This window comes from Malaclemys terrapin, chromosome 4, assembly GCF_027887155.1.
Source record: "Malaclemys terrapin pileata isolate rMalTer1 chromosome 4, rMalTer1.hap1, whole genome shotgun sequence".
NCBI lineage: Eukaryota > Metazoa > Chordata > Testudines > Emydidae > Malaclemys > Malaclemys terrapin.
In genome coordinates, this window is record NC_071508.1 from 89,059,835 (window position 1) to 89,079,350 (window position 19,516).

The window sequence follows — 19,516 nt, forward strand, 5'->3', positions numbered from 1 at the left end:
GGTGGGTATTGTAGTTTTACGAATGCTTGATAAAGATCTTGTAGGTGTTTGTCTCTGTCTGAGGGGTTGGAGCAAATTCGGTTGTATCTTAAGGCTTGGCTGTAGACAATGGATCGTGTGATGTCTTGGATGGAAGCTGGAGGCATGTAGGTACATATAGCGGTCAGTAGGTTTCCGGTATAGGGTAGTGTTTATGTGACCATCACTTATTTGCACTGTAGTGTCCAGGAAGTGGATCTCTTGTGTGGACTGGTCCAGGCTGAGGTTGATGGTGGGGTGGAAATTGTTGAAGTCCAGGTGGAATTCTTCAAGGGCCTCCTTTCCGTGGGTCCATATGATGATGTCGTCAATGTAGCGCAAGTAGAGGAGGGGCACTAGGGGACGAGAGCTGAGGAAGCGTTGTTCTAAGTCAGCCATAAAAATGTTGGCATACTGTGGGGCTATGCGGGTACCCATAGCAGTGCCACTGACTTGAAGGTATAAGTTGTCCCCAAATCTGAAGTGGTTGTGGGTGAGGACAAAGTCACAAAGCTCAGCCACCAGGCGTGCTGTGGCCTCATCAGGGATACTGTTCCTGACAGCTTGTAGTCCATCCTCATGTGGAATATTGGTGTAAAGTGCTTCTACATCCATGGTGGCCAGGATGGTGTTTTCAGGAAGAGCACCAATGCATTATAGTTTCCTCAGGAAGTCAGTGGTGTCTCGAAGATAGCTGGGAGTGCTGGTAGCGTAGGGTCTGAGGAGAGAGTCCAAATAGCCAGATAATCCTGCTGTAAGAGTGCCAATGCCTGACATGATGGGGCGTCCAGGGTTTCTGGATCTTGGGTAGCAGATAGAATACCCCTGGTCGGGGTTCTGGGGGTGTGTCCATGTAGATTTGTTCCCGTACTGTAGCTGGGAATTTCTTGAGCAGATAGTGTAGTTTCTTTTGGTATTCCTCAGTGGGATCAGAGGATAGTGGCCTGTAGAATGTGGTCTTGGGGAGTTGCCTGGCAGCCTCCTGTTCATAATCCGACCTGTTCATTATGACTATAGCACCTCCTTTGTCAGCCCCTTTGATGATCATGTCAGACATTGTAAACAAGAAGCAGGCAACATTATCTCCTGCAAATGTAAACAAACTTCTTTGTCTGTGTGACTGGCTGAACAAGTAGTAGGACAGAGTTGACTTGTAGGCTCTAAAGTTTTACATTGTTTTATTTTTGAATGCAGCTATTTTTTGTACATAATTCTACACTTGTAAGTTCAACTTTCATGATAGAGACGGCACTACAGTACTTGTATAAGGTGAATTGAAAAATTTTTTACAGCACAAATATTTGTAATAAAAATAAATATGAAGTGAGCACTGTACACTTTGTATTCTGTGTTGAATTGAAATCAATATATTTGAAAATGTAGAAAACATCCAAAAATATTTAAATGAATGGTATTCTGTTTAACAACACGATTAATTGTGCAATTAATTATTTTAATCCCTTGACAGCCCTAGTTGATAACCTTACTGACTAGCCTTATTTTTACAGGCATCAGTTTGACTCAATTTGTCTCACAATTTATGACTGACTATGGTACTGTAAAACACTCAGCACATCCACACAACCCATAGAAAGCTGAAAGTTTTTGGCATTTTGAAAATGGAATTCAGGATCATCCTTCAAATATAATAGATAAGGTAAGTTAGTCCATTTCAAACCTTTATTTGCCTCCATCCCCACAAAGTCCCCATTATTGTACTCTTACTAAAGCAGGCTTACTGACTTTACATGAAGCTTAGATTTTTTTACATTGATTTAAAAAAATAAATCTTGAAGTGAGGAGTAACTTCTTTTTACCTCTCAATTGGGGAATATTTTTCAGTCAGTCATGATGAGTCATATATAGGGCAATGGCTCCCTGTTCTTGAAGCATTTCCCTCCCCTAGTCTTCCCTCCACCTGGTACCTGATCAAACAGGACAAGCTCATTACTACTAATTTACAACAGGAAGATGAAGATTACTATGTAGATTGCCATCTGTTTTTTATGGGTTATTTAAAGGCAGCATGAAGACTGTAATCTGTGGCATACCAACAACCAAACGCCTTTTTTGTATTCTGAGTACCCCACTGAACCAACCTACCTTGGTAAGAAAAAGCAGAGACTGTGAGGCAGTAGCCTGTATCAATTCAAAGACAACCCTCCAGCAGTTTCTAACTCTAACACGGTGAACAGATGCAACTGCCCTGGTCAAACAGAGAAGCCTGTTAGGCCCACAAAGCACAACCTCAACACTCAAGGCCCAACAGCAACTTATTGGAGGTGAAAATGTACCTATTAGTTCACTAAAACTGCAACACCAAGAAAAGTTGATTTGAGAGCTAGACTCGCCTGGCAGAGTAACACTTAGGTATATTGCCCAACTCAGCTATTTTATCTGAAATTTTGCCTGTTTCACACATTTTGTCCACTCAGCTTCTTCCTACAATTCTAAGATCTAGTCCCTCTCTCAATAATTGCAGGATTGTTGCTTATATTGAGTATTTTGTTTACTTAAATTCTGAATATCTTAAACAGGCTTCCCATTTCCCTTGGAGATTGTTCTAGTCTAACAGATGTTCAAGGTTTTCCAGTTTGTCAGTTATTTTTGTATCCCCGTTTAATCTTTTTAACCCCTGCCTGAGCCTGTCTTCCTCTGAGGAAAGCTTGTCTTGCTTTATCCCTTTTGTCTTGACAGCTCCTTTGATGGTGCAGTGGAACTAGGGCAGAGTGATAACATTTGAGTGACTTGGGCTTTTTTTCCTATGACCGGTTGGGTGGGATGACTTTTAGTGATCCTATATTTAGGGTAAATAGACCAGAAATGACATATGTGAAGCTGGAATATCGTGTATTTGCTGCATCTGCATCAGCCTTTCTGGTTTTCTGTCAAACTTGGATTTGTGGTAAGAAACAAAAAATGCTGCTTTCCTTTGCCTATGCTACTTCATGTTGCTTAATGTCAACCATGAGCCTGAAGGACTTCAGGGTGAGAAATTTCTGTTTGCTATAGGAGGTTTCTCACTTTCTAATTATCTTACCTTTTTATCCTGTTCTAAAAATAACAAAGTAAGTTTATAACACTTCTAGCCTTGCTTTCTGGATTGCAAATAAGTAACTCTGGAGAGACTCAAGGACAAGATCTCTTAAGAGCCTCCCCAGTAGTACTTTTTACTGTGCATCCTGGAAGAGCTTAAAGTCCTCTACATTAACAGGTGCTGGTGAGGGTTATGCTTTCTCTAAAATTGAGGTGAATAAGAAGTCCATCTTATTCAAGAACTGGAAACTGGGCCCCTTTTCTGTAATCTACTTGTTGAAAACCAGGTCCTTCCTGCCCTTCTTAGTGATAGCTAAAGTTGTTTAGGGGGTAACTATTGGAGGTGCCTGTTTGAGGAAAAGGTCCAACTCGTTTACAACGGAGGAGAGAGCATATGCCACAGCAAAATCTAAGGCGAATACCCTTTTTCTCAGGTACTCCTGCCCCTGTTTTTCTTGATGGTGTAGGTGCAGTTCGAGGCTGACTGGTCATGACCCTACACAGCCAATGCTGAGGCATTCGCACAGCCACACCCGCTGCAGCGCGGCAAGGGGCGGCTGAGGTTTGGTGGGTTGCAGGGTGGAACGCGAGGGAATGACGGGGATGCTGCACTTGCTGGGGCTGCCCCCGGCCCGTTTCCCTCACCTCACACCCAGCACTTCCGGCTGCTGGCTCCGGGCGCGGGCGCGCGGGGGTCAATGCAAACACCGCGCTCATTCCCGGGCTGTGACTGCCGCTGACCGACCGCGACGGCTGAGGCCGGGCGGGCTCGACCCCGCTCGCCGGGTGGCGCGGGGTTCACCGCAGAAGCTACACGGGAAGCGGAAGTGAGGTCATCGGGTGGAGGCGGGGCCTTGGCCGGAAGCAGCTGGGGACGGACGCTCGGAAGGGAAACAAGTAACCAGCGGCGGTGAGTGGCGGGTCTGGCGGGAGGAGGCGGCTGCGTGCTCCGAGGGACCTGGAGTCTCGGGTGAGTCCCGCTGGGGGTGGCTCTAGCCCCTGTGGCCCCGGAGCCCGGCCTGGGTGCGCCTTGTGCAGGCCCGGACCCCGCTCGCTGAGCGCTCCGGGAGCCGCTGACCCCGCAGGGCCTAGGGAGGGGCAGGTCCCCACACGGTCCCGGCTTGTGTTCCGGGGCAGCAGGGCCGATAGGAGGCCCACGGCCAGAGAGGCGGGGGTTGAAGGGACGCACCCGGGCTCTTCCTACCAGTGCTTCCTTCCTCCACACCCGAATTGACGGTGATTGTTTGTGTTACTTGAGCTCAGCCCTGACCCAGGGCCCCTTGTGCCCGGCGCTGCCCAGATACGGAACAAAAGATGGTGCCTGTCCCCAAAGAGCTTTACAATCTAAGGAGGTGAGGGTCGCTGCTGGGCAGGTTGGAGGCGCTGGTGCTGCTGCCCCTCCTGTACCCAGGGTGTAACTCTGACATCTTTAACCTGCACCAAATGTTCTTACACCCCGAACAAACAAAAGTTCTGGCGAGGATCACTTATACAGGAAGAGTTTCACTTTGGTTGCAGAATCATATGTATCTTTTTTATCTTCTTTAGACTTTAATAAAAATTCTTCAGGGCAGCAGCTGCTTGAAGTTGCATCACACCTGCTGTAAAGTGCTCCCACCTTTTAGCATCTGACTTGAGACTGGAGGGAAGCTTTTAATTCATTAATGCAAGACCTAAGCATTTAGCCCTTATGCTGTAGTTTTCTGGGCTTTACTATGTAGAAGCTAGGTTAGCAGTGTGGTTGATGGAAGATTTGAGTTATGCCTGCCTTTGAAACAAAATTTAGAATTGTGTGGTAAGAACTGAAGATGTTTGTGGACTATGAAAGGGTCCAGTACCATAATGATAGTCAATTCTGACAACATTAAAAAGATGAAATGGAGAGAGGCGGTTCCTTTCTAGCAAATTCTTGTGAAGTGGCTGACCAATTGGTCATAGCCATTGATGGAAACATAATTTGTCCTGAAGAAAAGCGTAGCAGGGATTCCTGGGTCCTTTTAATCTATGGATTTATACTGCACTAATCATTGACACATCTAGGATATGTATTTCCTGTAATTTAGCTTTACCCTACAGCTGTTTTGTTAACTGTGGGACTGTCGCCTTGTTGGTCAATACTGGTTTCTTTTGCGCTAAAAGTGAAGAGATCCAGATCTTCTCAGTGCTTGGAGGACCTGAGTTTAGTGCTTGCCTCTGATTCTGAGGAGTGCTGCAGAGGCAGATTTACTGGGTTTTCAAGGAAGAATGTCTTATTGTTGGGATTTTGAGCATTTTGGTAATGAGGCGTCTGCTAAGCATTGCATCTCTCAGATACTACTTTATGGTTACAAATCCCCTTTCATAGGACTTGAAAGTACCTCCTTTGCAGTCTGTCTGTACCTCTTCTAAATCAATGGGTCACCAAGCAGTGATGTGCAATTCCCAGCCCTGACATTGCTTCCATGGCATTGTTAGATATATATCTGCAACTTCAGGAAATAAGAAGTCTTAAGAATGTAACTGAATTCCACATTGCATTACTCTTCCGAGGGATAACATGCATCTAACAAAGATGTCGTGGCAATTTCTTTAAAGTGAGGTTAAGAGGACACAGTGAACTGGACATACAAGAAACTAAACTAAAGCATTGAGCAGACTGAGTTATAGGGAGGCGTGAAACTGGGTGATTTGTTTAATGCTATTTCACAGTGTAAGGTTAAGAATCCAATGAATTCTGCCGCAGCTAGTGTCATGCTAGACCAAACAGTGGGGTTATTGAAGTTACCAGCTCATATCATCAGATGTTCTCTGTCCTCTAAGTGACAATAGCCAATTCAGTCCTGCAGGTTCCTTCATTGTGAATAGCGGGAGAAGGGAGCGTATTGACCACATCTGACTATCCACTGATCTTACTACCAGGGCTGAAACTGCCATGAAATGTCACTGGTGATAGCATTGCTCAGAATCCCTTGTCAAACTGCTGCTGATGGTAAAGTAATATCTCTAACTTCTAGATCAACACTGAAGTTATACTAGCAATTAAAACAAAATCCCAGTTCAAGTAATTTGTTAAATAATGCAAGGTTTACCTTTCTGTGGTTTTTAGACTGAGAAATACTTTTACAAGGTAAGTTTGCTCACTTTAAGGAAAGATAGAAATTTCAATAGCAAAATTGCTTTGTCACATTTAGAAGGAATACTGCTAAAACAGATGATGTCCTGTTAAGAAGTTTGTAACAGACTCTTTGGAGTGTTTGGTAATTAAAACAATTGCCTTCTGGTTGGGTGAAGTACACTTTCCTTTCTGTTCCTAATGTAAAGAGACACTTAATAGTGTTACAGAGAAACACATTTGTTTACACGTTACTAATAACTTAGATGAGTAAATGTAAAAAGGTTTTAAAATTAAATTTACCATGACTGTAACTCACTACTGACATTTTTGCATTTTGATGAGGAAAATAGTCAGTTTTGCTTATACTTGTTCACTTCTAGGTTCTTCTCAGTACTGTAATATTTTGACTTCAAACATTTTAGGGTCATAGATTCCAAGGCGAGAAGGGACCGTTGTTATCTAGTCTGGCATCTTGTAAAACAGAGGGGCCATAAAACTTCCCCAAAATAATTCTTAAAGCATATCTTTTAGAAAAACATCCCATTTTGATTTAAAAATTGAGAGCGATGGAGAATCCACCACAACCCTTGGTAAATTGTTCCAATGATTAGTTACTCTCTCTGTTTAATCTTATTTCTAGTTCCCTACCAAGTTAACAACCATTAAAAATGCACTGTGGACAGTGAAATCTGGCTAGTGTAGGAGAGGGGCAGGGCTGGGGGTGCCCCAGCCAACGACTCCTATCCAGCTGCTAATCTTGGCCAGGCTGGATAGGGACGGGACTTCCTCATCCCCTGCAAGGGCCCCTGCCCCTCTCCTACTGCAGCTGGGGGAGGTTCTTGGAGCTGGATTTGACCTGGGAGCGGCCTCTGCAGGGGAAGAGGAAGTCCTGTCCCGCCCCAGCCCCGCTGAGACTAGCGGCTGGAGCCCGATGTGCGGTAGGAGGCCCTGGCTGGTCACCCACCCATAAGGCCAGCCCTGCCGCCCCCCAAAACTGATGCCCCCCCATCACCCCTCCACAATAGCTTTGACACCATTTTGGGTAGGGACCCCCACAGTTACAACACCCTGAAATTTCACATGTAAACATCTGAAACTGTGAAATTGACTTTTTTAAAAATCTTGTGACCGTGAAATTGACCAAAATGGACTGTGGCTTGGTAGGGCCCTAGTTATTTCCAGTCTGAATTTGGCTAGCCTCAACTTCCAACCATTGGATCATGTTATACCTTTCTCTGCTAGAGTGAAGAACCCATTTTTAAATATTTGTTTCCCACATAGGTACTTATGGTTTGGACTTTATTCTGTTTGCCCATTATAAATGTAATCAAGTCACGAAGATTTGTACCTAAGCTACCATTAATTTTCAGTTCTGTGATCAGTTTCCCTTTGTTCCATCAAGACTAGGTGGAAATAATCTGTAATATTTAGAAATGTCAAGGATGTTTTAGTACTGGCAGCATGAGATCTCAAGCATGTCATTCAAATTGAAGTCCCCCATGATCATGCATTTATTTTATTCCTTACATTTTACAGATAGGAGTGTTCATCCTGTTCCCTAGTGTGGTTTGATGTCCTATGGTAGACACCAGTTATTACCCCATCTTCTTTGTGTTAGGACATTGATCCATAAGCATTCAAGGTAATTTTCGTCTGAGTGATCAGTGACTCAGAAATGGTTAATGCCATTTTTGACATAGAGTGGCACTCCCGCTCCCCTTTTGTCCACTCAGTCCTTCCTAAATAGGTTATAACCATTGATTTTAACATTCCAATAGTGCAAATCGTCCCAGCGGGTTTCAGCAATACCAAATAGATCAAATATATACTTATAAATGAGCAATTCCAATTCCTTTTGTTTGTTATCCAGGCTCCTAGTATTGGTGTTTAGGCAATTAAAGAATTTCTTTTCTCCTTATCCTATGGTTCCTTGATTAATGCTGTTCTTGACATCTTGAGTCTATCCTCAGTGAACGATCATATCTTCCCTCTTTTTACCCTCCACTTTTGCTGTCACTTTAATATCCTCCTGACATTTCTAGCCAACCTATTCCCAAGAGATGGTTTCCTCTTTTACTAGAGTGGAGGCCATCCAAATTATACAGCCTCCTCTCCCTATAGTAGGTAGACCAATGTTCCTCAAAACTCAAACCCTATACCACTTTACCTAGCCAAGTGGTTCGTTTCAGGTTATGTTCATTTGTTTTTAAAGCAATTTTATTTTCATTTGTTGCTAAAAATTTTTGAAGCATTTGTGTTTGATTTAGATTTTATTAAAGATTGTTTTTATGAGTTTGACCCAGTTTAGATGGTGCCCTTTTATTATGGATTCCTTGTTACTCTTTCATTTTTCATTGATACTTTGTCTCACTGTGATGTCACATTCATTTCTAAGTGCACCCCCGTCTCGTGTTCGGTCTTTTTCCCTTATCTGTCTCGGGGTGGAATCTTGTGATGGTTAGACCGGCCCGCTTAGTACGCTATACCAACTTCTTATTGCCCTGCAGGTCCAAGTGGGTTTTGGGCAACTGCATTTCTTCTCTTCAAGAACCTGTGATCAGTAATATTGACCAAGAGCCATCTTAAAACCAAGTGTTTTTATTTAGTAGCTTAAACAAAGCATTAGGCCTGGTCTGCACTACAAAGTTAGGTTGTGTCTGTGGGGAGAAGAGGCTGTGCAGGCACAGCTCCAATCCAGCTGTAGAAACATTGACATCTATAAGTAGATTGCTGGGGGCATGTAGGAGAAGGGCTACAAGAGGGACCAGCCACACTACCATGTGAGAGCCAAAGACTTGCACCAGAAGGCAAGGGCGGCCAGCGATCGATCTGGTGCAGAGCCACAGACCTGCCACTTTTACAAAGAGCTTCATGCCATCAGCAGAGACCTCACCACCACCTCCAAGAGCCCGGTGAATACTTCAGAGGAGCCTGAGTCACAGGCGCCTGCCATGAACAGCAAGGAGGAGGAAGTGGACAAGGAAGAGTATGGGGAAAAGGCAACTGGGGGATCCAGCTGTGAGAGCCAGGACATGTTTTACTTCACCAAGCCAGTCCCGACAGTCGAGCACGGGCAATCCTAATGCTGAGGAAGGAACCTCTGGTAAGTACGTGGTTTGCTTTGAAATTACAGGGATGGAACCCTCAAAGTAGCAGGACAAATCAGTTGACTTACTCTTTTTACTTGTGCTAGAAGAGGTAGTGAAACAACCAAGAGAGGTAAAGTTGCTATCTGCATTTCATTTCCCTCTAGTGTTAGGCGCAGAGGGCTGTGTGGAGCAGTTGGTTTACGTGCACTGGGATGTCCTGTGAATCCTGCCTAGAAATCTTGATTAAACTTTCATGGGGATAGTCTGCAATCCTTTGCCGAAGGCTTCTTGGGAGGGCTGCCTTATTTCTTCCACTTCAGTAGGACGCATTCCCATGCTACTCAGCAATGACTTCATTGAGCAAAAGAGCAAGGCCAGGCAGAGCACACTACAGCTACACACACCACTCTGGCTCGCTATTAAAATAGTCTTTCAAAGCCTCACTGAGCCATATAGCTCTGCACTGAGCTCTTCTTGTAGCCCTTGTATCTGGCTGTTCAGATTCAGCAGACAGCTGCTCCATCTCTGCCCTCCACCCCAACGGAAACTTCCCCTTTGGCTTCACAGATGTTATGCAGGACACATCAGGCAGCTATTGCCATTGGGATATTTTTTTCACTGAGGTCCAATCTCGTAAGTAGACGATGCCAATGACCCATCAAATGGCCAAAGGCACGTTCAGCTGTCATTCCACGCCTATTGAGCCTGTAGTTGAAGTGCTCCTTGGTGCTGTCAAGTGGCTGGTGTATGGCTTCATGAGCCCTGGGGGAAAGGGGTAGGCTGAGTCTCCCAGGATCACTATTGGCATTTCAACATCCCCAATGGTAATCCGCCGGTCGGGAAAGACGATCCCTGCTTGCATCTTTCTGAACAGCCCTTTGTTCTTAAATATGCTCATGTCATACACCTTCCCTGACCAGCCACATTGATGTTGGTAAAGCATCCCTGGTGATCCACCAGCACTTGCATAACTGTAGAAAAGTAGTCCTTTCTATTGATATACTACTCGTTGGCAGGTTGTCTGGTGCTAAAATAGGGATGTGTGTGCCATTTGTCGCCCCACTTCACTTTGGGAAGCCCATTGCTGCAAAACCATCCATTATGTCCTGCAGATTGTCCAGCGTTGCAGTCCTCCGTAGCAGGCACTTAATGGCCCTGTGCACTTGAATCAAAACAGCCCCCGCGGTGGGTATCCCAACTCCAAATTGATTCCTAGCTGACCAGTAGCAATCTGGCATTGCAAGTTTCCACAGTGCAATCACCACTTGCTTCTCAGCTGTTACTGTCTCTCTCATTTTGGTCTCCCTGTACTGAAGGACTAGTGTGAGTGCAGCATGCAAATTCAGAAATGTGGCCTTGCACATCCGAAAGTTCTGCAGCCTCTGCTTGTCATCCCAAACATGCATGCCAATGCGATCCCACCAGTCAGTGCTTGTTTCTTGGGCCCAGAACCAGCACTCAACCATCTGCAGCTGCTCCCTGAATGCTGCCAACAACCATGAATTGTTTGTTTCTATGTCCCACAGCAAACTAGCCTCCAAGAAATCGTCATGTTCCCTGTGGCTTCTGTTGCAGCTCTGCAAATACTGCAGGATCAGGCAGCCCATTCTTGCAAAGCTCATCACAATAGTGCAGAGCTGTGCAGGATCCATGCTTCTGTCACAGATGGCAAACAGCAAGGAGGGACGTGTGGATTTGCGGGGATTTTTGAAGAGAGGCACTAAATATTATGGGATGGAGAACACTGCATTATGGGAAGTTGAATCCATGCTCCCAGTCACCCCTGCATGACTCATTTTGTCCCATGAGGCATTGCAGAAACTTCCCAAATCACCCTGTGCTGGATGCTGGTGAATTGCACAGTGGGATAGCTACCCAGAGTGCATTGCACTCTGCATTGATACAAGCACTCCTGGTGAGGATGTGCACCGCTGACACAAGGAGCGTAGGGTGGACACGCACAAACGCTGTAATAAATTTAGGGACTGTATGCAGCCATAACATAGGTTGACATAATTTTGTAGTGAAGAGATGACCCTTGAGGAAAAGATTTTAAAACCAAGAGCCTAGATGCACATTAGGGTTTGTCTCCATTTAAAAAGGTACAGTGGCACAGCTAGACACTACCTTCACTGATGGGAGAGAGGGGTTCTCCTGTCGTTATAGTTAATCCACCTCGCCAAGTGGTGGTAGTTAGGTTAATGGAAGAATTCTTCCATTGACCTAGCTCTGTCTATGCTGGGGGTTAGGTCTGCATAGCTGCACCTCTCACGAGTGTGTAACATTCACACCCCTGAGAGATGCAGTTATCTGTGCTAATGTAAGTTCCCAGTGTAGACCAACCCTCAATTAGGTTATATCTACACTAGAGACAGCGAGACAACTTACAGCGAGACAACTGTACCATTGCAGCTGCACCTCTAAGGTCTCCCATGTAGCCGCTCTATGCCGATGGGAGAGAGCTCTCCTGTCGGCATAATTAAACCACCCCCAACGAGCAGCGGTAGCGATGTCAGTGGGAGAGCATCTCCCGCTGACATAGCGCTGTCCACACCGGCATTTCTGTCAGTGAAACTTATGTCACTTGTGGTGGGAGGGGAGGTGTTTTTCATACCCCCGCCCAATAAAAGTTTTTACTGACAAAAGTGCTAGTGTGGACATAGCCTTAGATCAGTGGTCTCCAACCTTTTTACACCCAAGATCACTTTTTGAATTTAAGGGCAACCCAGGATCTACCCTGCCCTGCTCACCCCATCCCCCCTTCTCTCCATCGCTCACTCTCCCCCAGCCTCAATCACTTTCACTGGGCTGGGGTAGGGAGTTGGGGTTTGGGAGGGGTGCGGGCTCTGGGCTGGAGCCGAGGGGTTTGCAGTGTGGGAGGGGGCTCTCGGCTGAGCCTGGGTCAGGGGGTTGGGGTGCAGGAGGGGGTGAGAGGTGCAAGCTCTAGGAGGGAGTTTGGGTGCAGGAGGGGGTACAGGGTGCTGGTTCTGTGGGGGGGGTCAGGGTTGGGGCAGAGTGTTGGGGTGCAGGAGGGGGTATGGGGGCTGGCTCTGGGAGGGGGTTCAGGGCTGGGGGTTGGGGTGCAGGAGGGGGTATGGGGTACTAGCTCCAGGAGGAGGCTCAGGGTGGGGCTTGGAATGCAGGAGGGGATATGGGGTTTGGGTGCAGCTCCTGTCGGGCAGCACTTACCTCCAGCAGCTCCCAGTCGGCAATGTGTGCAGCAAGGCTAAGGCAGGCTCCCTGCCTACCCCACCCCCACACCGCTTCCAGAAGGGACCAATGCGGGGCGAGGGTCACGTGGCTCCACGCGCTGCCCCTCTCTGCAGGCACCATCCCTGCAGCTCTCCTGGCCAATGGGAGCTGTGGGGGCGGTGCTTGCAGGGAGGAGCAGCGTGTGGAGGGAGACCCTTGCCTACCCCACCTCCCCCGCGGCAGCGGGGCTGCGTTAGCCACTTCCCGGAGCAGCGTGTGGCCGGGATAGGCAGGGAGCCTGCCTTGCTGCCAGAGATCATGATTGACTGGGAGATCATCTAGGATCGAGGAGTCAATCACGATCGACTGGTCGGTGACCACTGCCTTAGATGGACTTACCTCTCATGTTACTAGAGCAGGCTGGAGCCATTAGAGCTAATCACTCTGGCATTGTCTCTTAATGACCATTAAGTGGAAGTCATTATTAGAAAGGGTTTCCTGTCTCTTTCCTGAGGTGGATAGACTCTACTACCCAGACAGACCTCTAGGGAGAAATATCAATTTCCATGTATGGTATGGAAACACTCAGCTAGTGAGAGATCCAGATACAATATTATTTATTAAACAGCACCCCCACATTTGTCACTTGGTTTTCTCTAAAACTCATACTAAATTATTTTCCTGTGTCCTGGCTCTTACAGTCCTGTTTCCTGCCTCTAGTACTTAGCTCAGGGGTAGGCAACCTATTGGCACGCATACCGAAGGCGGCACGCGAGCTGATTTTCAGTGGCACTCACGCTGCCCGGGTCCTGGCCACCGGTCCGGGGGGCTCTGCATTTTAATTTAATTTTAAATGAAGCTTCTTAAACACCTTAACCCTTTTTTTAAACACCTTTTTAAAAACCTTATTTACTTTACATACAACAATAGTTTAGTTATATATTATACACTTATAGAAAGAGACCTTCTAAAAATGTTAAAATGTATTACTGGCACACGAAACCTTAAATTAGAGTGAATAAATGAAGACTCGGCGCACCACTTCTGAAAGGTTGCTGACCCCTGACTTAGCTGTTGGGTGGTGGTGCGGGAGAGAGATTCATTCATATGTATCTTATTGTTTTTACATAGATTTTGCATAGATTTTAAATAATAACTGGGGCTGCCACATGTATATTATGCATGGCACATTTGAGTAAATTTGCCCAAGTGCTATCTGTTAGGGGGGGTGAATATAGGGTGACCAGATGTCTTGATTTTATAGGGACAGTCCGATATTTGGGGCTTTTTCTTATATAGCCTCCTATTACCCCCCACCCCAGTCCCGATTTTTCACACTTGCTGTCTGGTCGCCCTAGGTGAATATGCATTGATACTTGAAGGCTTGCTGAAGGTTTTTGTGCTTAGTAAAGTAATTGAATGGAAGTATTGTTCTGTGTAACTCCAGGCAACTGCCAGAGCATTAAAGATACTAAATGCTATGTGTCAAACTTCAGTTTTTCAAATGTCAAGATTTAAAACCATAAACTTGCATCAAGAAGCTGAGAGATCTCCAACCTGAGAATGAATGAACCGAGAGTGAAGAATCCTGCATGTGGTTTACTGTTACTTGGCTGTGGGGTATGGTGTGAGGTAATGAGGCTAAGGAAAGTTATAGGAGGATGTTCTGCAGTCTAATTAAAAATACAAGTGTATCGTTTACATTGTGAACAAATGTGCAGTGAATGTTTGCATAATTGCTCAAGGTGGGATAAAGAATTTATCCTCTTTTCTCAATGACTTATAGAATCGTAAACTTGGTGCTTCTTTTGTTTACCCTCATGGCTGACTGACTTTTCTGATATTTTTTTTTTTTTTTGTGCTGGGAAATCCCCATAGGGCAGATTTTCATGAAAATGTAGCATGGTTGTACATCACCAAAGAGAAGCAGGGGAAATGGTTATCCTGTGTCTACATGAGTTATGAAAGATTTTTTTAAAAGAGTGGGTGAATATGGAATCTTAACACATCTGCTTTTCCTTGCAGTGTCTCAAGAGGAAAGATCTGTTTTGTGTAGCAATAATTGGTTTCCACAGAGCTGTCCCAATGACAGAGCTATCTGCACACCTACCTCAGTTCCAGCATGGGCAGCTGACAGAAAACTTCCCTGACAACCACCTGAGCAATACTGTAAGTAACAAACTACTTCATCAGGCAATCAACTTGCAAATACCTAGAAGATAATAAGGTGATAAGTAACAGTTAACATGGATTCATCAAGAGGAAATTGTGTCAAACCAACCTAATAGCTTTCTTTGACAGGGTAACAAACCTTGGGTATGGGGGGGAAGCAGTAGATGTAGTATATCTTGACTATAGTAAGGCTTTTGATACTGTTTCACATGACCTCATAAACAAACTAGGGAAATACAACCTAAATGGAGCTACTATAAGGTGAGTGCATAACTGGTTGGAAAACTGCTCTCAGAGAGGAGTAATCAGTGGTTCACAGTCAAGCTTTAAAGGCATATCAAGTACAGGGGTCAGTTCTGGGTCTGATTCTGTTCAATATCGTCACGGTGATATAGATAATATGGCATAGAGAGTACACTCATAAAGTTTGTGGACGATACCACAAACTTTTTACCAGAAGCTGGGAACGGGCAACAGGGGTAATCACTTGATTATCTGTTCTCTGTCAGAAGACAGGATACTGGGCTATATGGACCTTATTTTACCAAGATGGGAGGGGGTTGCAAGTGCTTTGGAGGATAGGATTAACATTCAAAATGATCTGGACAAACGGTCTGAAGTAAATAGGATGAAGTTCAATACGGACAAATGCAAAGTACTCCACTTAGGAAGAAACACATACAAAATGGGAAATGACTGCCTAGGAAGGAATACTGCAGAAAGGGATCTGGGCATAGGCGCCAACTTTTAAAAGTGTTGGGGGATGCTCAACCCTTGGCTCCACCCCAGGTCCTGCCCCCACTCCACCCCTTCCCTCAAGGCCCCACCCACATCCCGCCTCTTCCCATTTTGCCCCTTTGCACCTAGTTCCACCCCCTCCCCCAAGCGCGCCACATCCTCGCTCCCTCCCAACCCCTTCCCCCCCAGCTTCCTGCAAACCATGAAACAGCTGTTCGCAGCAGGTGGGAGGCACAGGAGGGAGGAAGGGGAAGGCGCTGGTCTGCGGGGCCTGCCGGCGGGTGCAAGGTGTGGAGGATGGAGGAGCTGATAGGAGGGCTGCCGGTGGGAGCTCAGCACCCACCATTTTTTCCCCGTGGGTGCTTCAGCCCTGGAATTCCCATGGAGTTGGCGTCTTTGGATCTGGGGATCAGAAGGAGTATTGCAGAAAGGGATCTGGGGGTCATAGTGAATCACAAACTAAATATGAGTCAACAATGTAACACTGTTGCAAAAAAAGCAAACATCGCTCTGGGAGCTATTAGCAGGAGTGTTGTAAGCAACACACGAGAAGTAATTCTTCCGCTCTACTCCTCACTGATTAGGCCTCAGCTGGAGGATTGCATCCAGTTCTGGGAGCCCCATTTCAGGAAAGATGTGTAAAAACTGGAGAAAATCCAGATAACAACAACAAAAAAATGATTAAAGGTTTAGAAAACATGACCTGTGAGGAAAGATTGAGAAAAATTTTTGTTTAGTCTGGAGAAGAGAGGACTGACGGGGAACATAACTTTTTATCTACTTGAAAACTGTTATTACAAGGATGAGGGTGAAAAATTGTTCTCATTAACTTCTGAGGATGAACAAGAAGCAATTGGCTTAAATTGTAGCAGGGAAGATTTAGGTTTGCTATTAGGGAAAACTTCCTGACAGGGTGCTTAAGCACTGGAACAAATTGCCAAGGGAGTTTGTGGAATCTCCGTCATTGGAGGTTTTTAAGAACAGGTGAGGCAAACCCCTAGCAGGGATGGTCTAGCTATGGAAAGGTCTGTTAGGGAAAGGGTGTTATACAATTTGGGGACTGCTGATCTAAACTAAATCCCTTTTTGTAGGGGGGAAAAATCGATATACTCATTCCACAAGTTTGTTGTTCATGAGAATTGTCTTTTTAATTTTAAAAATGTGAGAAGTATCTGAGATTTTAATTACTATTCATACATCAGTTTTCTTTAAAAAATTGTAAAACTGTGGGAATGCAATGCCAGACTGATTTGTAGATTTTTTTTTTTTCCAGTTTTAACAATGATAGATTCTTCTCAGTGTAGTGTAGTGCATGTAAACAGCATAAAGACTGGTTTCAGAATAATTTTCATGGGACTTCCATGCAACAAGTGTCAAATGTCACATTGTCACCATCTTCAGTAACAGTGTAAGAAGTTACAATTGTTACAAACTTTGGGCTAACGTCTGCTTTCAGATACTCATGCCTTGACAGTATCTCCATCCAAGGGAAAAAAATAGGCCCTTCAATTTGTAATTTGTTTATGTAGAAGACAAATCCATGCTATTGGACAAAAGCAACATCAATTTTAACAACTTACCCTGTTTTGGAGTTTCTAATATTGCTTTATATTAGGGCTGTGGATTAATCACTGTTAACTCACGCAATTAACTAAAAAATTAATTGTGTTTAAAAAAATTAATCGCAGTGTTAAACAATAGAATACCAATTGAAATTTATAAACTGTTTTTGGATGCTTTTCTACATTTTCAAACATATTGATTTAAATTACAACACAGAATACAAAGCGAACATGCTCACTTTATATTATTTTCACTGTAAAAAGATAAACAAAAGAAATAGTATTTTTCTATTCACCTCAGACAAGTACCATAATGCAATCTCTTTATTGTGAAAGTGCAACTTACAAATGTAAGTTTATTTTGTTACATAACTGAACTCAAAAACAAAACAATGTAAAATTTTAGAGCCTACAAATCTACTCAGTCCTACTTCTTATTCAGCCAATCGCTAAGACAAACAAGTCTGTTTACATTTACAGGAGATAATGCTGCCGGCTTCTTATTTACAAAGTCACCTGAAAGTGAGAACAGGCATTCATATGGCACTTTTGTAGCCAGCATTGCAAGGTTTATGTGCCAGATATGCTAAGCATTTGTATGCCCCTTCATGCTTTGGCTACCTTTCCAGAGCATATGCTGATGATGCTCCATGCTGATGCTTCCACGCTGATGACGCTCGTTTAAAAAAAAAAAAAAAAAAAAAAAGTGTTAATTAAATTTTGACTGAACACCTTGCGGGAGAATAGTATGTCTTCTGCTCTGTTTTACCCGCATTCTGCCATGTATTTCAGATTATAGCTGTCTTGGATGATGACCCAGCACATGTTGTTCATTTTAAGAACGCTGTGATGGATTCGGTCACAGAGACCCCCTTGGGACTGTCACCTGACGTGCTGGAATTACCTCTGAGCCAGTTTTCCCTACCAGCTTGGGACTCCAGAACCCTGCCTTGTTGAGCCAGACACTCTAGCCTGCTGCAACACAGACCCAGGTCTGGTCCACTCCCCCAAAGCTGCAGACTTCAACCAAAAACTGCTCAGCAGGTTTCCTATCTCCAGCACCCAGACACCCAGCTCCCAATGGGATCCAAACCCCAAATAAATCCGTTTTACTCTGTATAAGCTTTATACAGAGTAAACTCATAAATTGTCTGCCCTCTATAACACTGATAGAGAGAGATGCGCAGCTGCTTGCTCCCCCAGGTATTAATCACTTACCCCTGGTTAATTAATAAACAAAAGTGATTTTATGAAGTATAAAAAGTAGTATTTAAGTGATTTCAAGTAATAACTGATGGAACAAAGTAAGTCACCAATATAAAACAAAACACGCAAGTCTACGCCTAATACATTAAGCAACTGTTTACAAGTAAATCTCACCCTCCGAGATGTTCCAATAAGCTTCTTTCACAGACTAGACTTTTTCCTAGGTGGGCCCAATCCTTTCCCCTGGCAGTCCTGGTTAGTTCCAGCAAGCATCTTAGGTAAAAAGCAGGGGCTTTCTCATGACTGGGGACCCCCCCTTGTTCTGCCCCACCCCCTTTTATACCTTTGGCCTAAGGTGAGAACCCTTTGTCTCTCTGGATTCCCACCCCTCCTAAATAGAAAAGCACCTGGTTTAAGATGGATTCCGGTATCCTGTTACATGGTCACATGTCCTGTGAGACTTCATTCTTCCAGGGCTGGCCCACACATACCTAGGGAGATTTGCAAGTAAACAGAGCCATTTACAACTAATTGTCCTAGTCAGTGGGAGCCATCAAGCTTCCAAACCACCATTAATGGCCCACACTTTGCATAATTACAGTAAGACCTCAGAGTTATACTTCATATCATACATACAAATAGGATGAACACACTCGGTAGATTATAAGCTTTGTAATGATACCTTACAAGAGGCCTTTTGCATAAAGCATATTCCAGTTGCATTATATTCACACTCATAAGCATATTTCCATAAAACACGTGGAGTGCAACATCACAAATGCTTTCACTGCAAATTTGACAAAACGCAAAGAAGGTACCAATGTGAGATTTCTAAAGATAGCTACAGCACTCAACCCCAGGTTTAAGAATCTGAAGTGCCTTCCAAAATCTGAAAGGACGAGGTGTGGAGCTTGCTTTCAGAAGTCTTAAAAGAGTAACACTCTGATGTGGAAACTACAGAATCTGAGCCATCAAAAAAGAAATTCAACCTTCTGCTGGTGGCATCAGACTCAGATGATGAAAGTGAACATGTGTCGGTCTGCACTGCTTTGGATCGTTATCGAGCAGAACCATTTTCAGCATGGACTCGTCCTCTGGAATGGTGGTTGAAGATGAAGGGACATACGAATCTTTAGCACATCTGGCACGTAAATATCTTGCAATGCTGGCTACAGTAGTGCCATGCGAATGCCTGTTCTCATTTTCAGGTGACATTATAAACAATAAGCGGGCAGCGTTATCTCCTGCAAATTGTAACCAAACTTGTTTGTCTGGCTAAACAAAAAGTAGGACTGAGTGGACTTGTAGGTGCTAAAGTTTTACATTGTTTTATTTTTGAATGCAGTTATTTTTTTGTACATAATTCTACATTTGTAAGTTCAACTTTCATGATAGAGATTGCACTATAG

The 19,516-nt window shown here is 44.5% G+C and overlaps 1 protein-coding gene across 4 annotated transcripts in view; it reads left to right on the forward strand.

The window, feature by feature from the left end:
- The first annotated feature begins 3,912 nt into the window (after positions 1-3,912).
- The window catches only part of PSEN1 (presenilin 1), a 57,299-nt gene continuing 41,695 nt past the window's right edge, over positions 3,913-19,516 (forward strand). Inside the window, exons 1-2 of one of the 4 annotated variants that reach the window (XM_054025546.1) lie at positions 3,913-3,964; positions 14,455-14,598. In XM_054025546.1, coding sequence (XP_053881521.1) covers positions 14,515-14,598 — 84 coding nt within the window. In that variant the 5' untranslated portion in view covers positions 3,913-3,964; positions 14,455-14,514. Of the gene's footprint in view, positions 4,025-9,208; positions 9,252-14,454; positions 14,599-19,516 lie in introns of those variants that run through there. The other 3 variants (XM_054025545.1, XM_054025543.1, XM_054025544.1) reach the window with 3 other exon arrangements.